This window comes from Borostomias antarcticus (assembly GCF_949987555.1).
Source record: "Borostomias antarcticus genome assembly, chromosome: 23".
In the NCBI taxonomy this organism is placed as follows: Eukaryota; Metazoa; Chordata; class Actinopteri; order Stomiiformes; family Stomiidae; genus Borostomias; species Borostomias antarcticus.
This window is the reverse complement of record NC_140256.1, coordinates 2,253,923-2,257,689: the sequence shown is the minus strand read 5'-3', so window position 1 is coordinate 2,257,689 and position 3,767 is coordinate 2,253,923. Positions and strand designations below refer to the sequence as shown.

Here is a 3,767-nt window from a genome sequence, read left to right as displayed (position 1 = left end):
CATACTTTAATTTTTATTCTATTGTATTACATTGTTCTAATCTGTTGTTGCAGCTCAAGCTTGAGGAGTCAGAAAGCATTTTACTCCCTCATACCTGTATAAAGAAATCTCGATGCACTGCAGTTCGTCATCCCCACCTGCAGAGGGCAGCAAGGCGCTGCAACGCCACGCAACTTCAAGGACAGTACAAGGAAATTACGCAGCTACAAAGCATCACAAACATGGCGACTTACAGACAAGTCGGGAGGTTGTTATGCATTTCTGCAAGGCTTTCCAGACCGTAAGTTGTGTCATATGTGATACCAGCTATGAGCCAAGCTCTAGGGCATGTGACCGTGTGTTTGTGTCATGCAGTGTGTGAGAGAGCAGCTTGCTTGGTAACTTGCTTGGTAACCCTAACCCACTTGCTTAAGCATCTGGTCATGACGCATTTTACGCACTGTGCCAAACATGTTTTCGGATAGCTACATGTGATTTAATCAGCTCGCAGCTGTTATACATGATTACATGTTAGATTTAACCCATGTCACTGTATAGCAGTTTTTTTGTGAATTCGTAATCTTTCTGATAGAGTTATCAAACGATAAAGATGACATGGTGCGTCCTGCGCTGTTACGTGCAGCTGTTTGATAACAATGATGTCATTTGATAACAATGATATGTGAATGATATATAAATTGCACAAGTTATCATAAAGTGTATAAAACAGGGGAAAATAAGCCACACTACGTTGGAAGACATCAAAAATTATCTCAGCAACGAGTAAACCCAAGTGTTTTCTCCCAACTAGTGCGCAGCCTATGGTAACTAGGCATTTACATTCCATACTTTGCTAACAGACTCTTTTCGTTGGGACGTGCACTTCAAAGTAGCTTCTTATGACAGTAGGATCAATTAATCCTATTAATTCAGAACGGAAGGATATTTGTGTTGACTCAAGACCATATTTCTGGGACCCCACAAAGACTGCCTGATATAGACATTAGCTAATGGGGATACTTTAAATAAATAAACAAATAAACACATTGTTGTGGATGGTAGTGTTCACTGAAACGGTGCAGTGCTGATTATATTTTGTGAACTTTCTCCAGGCTTGCTGTGCGTGGGTATCGGAGCGTTGGGTCACAGTGGACTCCACACCACATATGTGCCCCAAGATGTCCAAAGCCACTTCTTTCTCTTGTGTCTGGTACGTCCTCGTCCAGTATGAAAGTTGTTGGTTTTATAATATTGAAGCAATCTCAAAGTACTCAAGATACAAGCAATCATCTTGACAATCTTGTCTCTTTTATTTATCCAGCAAGAACCATGTTCATTCAGACCCAAGACACGCCCAACCCAAACAGCTTGAAGTTTCTGCCTGGTCGCGCGGTTCTGGAAGCGGGAACGATGGATTTTGCTGGTCCCCGGGACGCCTACTGTTCCCCCCTTGCCAGGTTCATCACATACAGATACGCTGCCCAACATGGAGCTCATTCTAAACCTTCACCAAAGTTGAGTCGATCCTCATGTAACAAGTCTCTCTTTTATTTATCAAGGCAGCTATTTAGAATTGATGGTGTAAAGAGTGTCTTTCTGGGTTCTGACTTCATCACCATAACCAAGGTAACATATCAGCCACGTCACTCTCAAATGAGACATATGCATGATCATTTGTTTACATTTTATGTGGATATAACTTTGCTCTGTTTCTGTCTGTTGCCCTTCCGTCTCTAGACTGGTTTAGAGCTTGAGTGGAAAGTGATCAAACCCGATGTCTTTGCCACCATAATGGACTTTTTCACCTCAGGACTTCCTGTTGTCAATGAGGAGGATGCCCCTCGTGCAGATACAGGTTAGAACTCCATTACAGACACAAAACGCATACTTCTCAGGCCAAGACATCTTTGTAAATATTAAATGGATTGTTAAAAGTATTTGGCTTCGTGTTTATTATCATCTTGCCTTTACAGAACCTTCAGATGACGATGATGAGGTGGTTGCTATGATTAAAGAGCTTCTAGACACCCGAATCAGGTATTGATCGGTTTGCATATGAGTGCAGAGACATAATAGGCTTTTTGCACAAGCTCCACTACTACCTGAAATTCTACAGGCATCCTTATTTCCTGTTCTATACTATTAGATGGAAGTGATTAATCAGGTGTGCGGCACACCTGATCACACCTGATTAATCACTTCCATCCAATCGTATAGGACAGGAAATAAATATGCCTGTAGAATTTCAGGAAGTAGTGGAGCTTGTGCAAAGAGCCTATTACCCCAGACAGTTTCCATGAGTAAAGATTAAAGGTGAAATGGTGTTAACAGTATATGCATTTGGCGTGATATCTCACTTTAAATGGTGTCTTCTTCCAGGCCCACAGTGCAGGAGGATGGGGGAGATATAGTGTATCGAGGCTTCCAGGACGGCATCGTGAAGCTGAAGCTGCAAGGATCGTGTACCAGCTGCCCCAGCTCTATGATCACCCTGAAGAGCGGCATCCAGAACATGTTACAGTTCTACATACCCGAGGTGGAGGGCGTAGAGCAGGTGTGTCAGATAAGATGGGCCGAACGGTTTGAATAACCGCGGCACCTTTGCCTCGTCGTTTCTCCATGATCGTTTCTCACTTACTCTACAGCGCGTTGTCTTTGTTCTTCTTCAGGTGAAAGATGAGGAGGAGGGAGTCGCCCAAGGATGAGTTGAATGGAAACCAGAGCCTATAGGAGACATTCTCACCCTACAGGAGCCACGCTGGGACCCGTAGATGAATTAAATGAGCGTCATGGAGGCGACAAAAGTACAGCAGAACGGTGCTGGATGAACCGATCCTGTATTTATTGATTTCTTGTTGGTCTTGATTGGAGTTCCCAGTAGATGGCGTTTCTGATCATGGGATGTTGCATGCTGGGAAGGAAATGACACGCCAGCCATGTTCTCTAGCGCATATCCCATCTGGATGGATTACCTATAGAAGGATCTTTGTATTTATTATCTCATATTGTCACACCATGTACCAACAGTAACTCACTACTGGTTAATGAAACACCGCCCATCCATGTGTACAACAGATATGCTGTCTATAATGTACATTAAGTGTATTTAAAAACATGTTTTATTCCCTTTATTGTCTTCCACTTTTTTCTCAAAGTTTAAAAAAAGTTATTGGTCTTGTATTCAGCGACTCCTGTAATTTAGCCTACTGATAACTAATTCTTCAAAATATGCAACCTGTCCATTTGATCAATAAAGGTGAATGGTTTTTGAACATAAGACATTGCTGTCAAATTGATATTTGCCTCACAAGAGTCTTAATGCTACTGTATTATATTAAATGTGCACGTTGTCCTTGGGATCACATGTTTTAATAGTGCCATCTGATAGGTAGGGGACCACAGTGGCCCCAAGGGACATGGGATTTACCTGTTGATGCTTCCCATTGCCTTCTACACAGTACAGCTAATAGACCGTGTAGGAAGTGTCGGTCACTAGAGCAATGACTCATCGGTCCAAGTAAACTGCACTGTAAACTGTGGTATATTATTGTTTTAAATATGAACAACCCATAAAACGATCAGATGCGTAACTGAAAACGATGAGATATCTTATTTATTTAATTTTATCCCTGCATTCTCGTGTACGGATATCTGCATCCTGCTGCCACGTCAGGCATGTCTGCGTCGACAGGTGATGGGGATGACTGACAGGGCGTCGCATCCAATCAGAGTCGCCTATGTACTTTGGTACTTGGCTCTTACCCAATGAAATGTGATGTGGGCGGATC

At 42.5% G+C, this 3,767-nt stretch overlaps 1 protein-coding gene across 1 annotated transcript; it reads left to right on the top strand.

Annotated features, from left to right (window-relative positions):
- The first annotated feature begins 204 nt into the window (after positions 1–204).
- Positions 205–3,212, top strand: nfu1 (NFU1 iron-sulfur cluster scaffold homolog). Its single transcript, XM_084457214.1, has 8 exons — positions 205–280; positions 1,092–1,189; positions 1,301–1,436; positions 1,539–1,605; positions 1,717–1,834; positions 1,953–2,016; positions 2,359–2,533; positions 2,649–3,212. Exons 1-8 carry the CDS (start codon positions 222–224, stop codon positions 2,682–2,684), a joined length of 753 nt encoding a protein of 250 aa, XP_084313340.1. The 5' UTR covers positions 205–221; the 3' UTR covers positions 2,685–3,212.
- Positions 3,213–3,767: the final 555 nt, after the last annotated feature.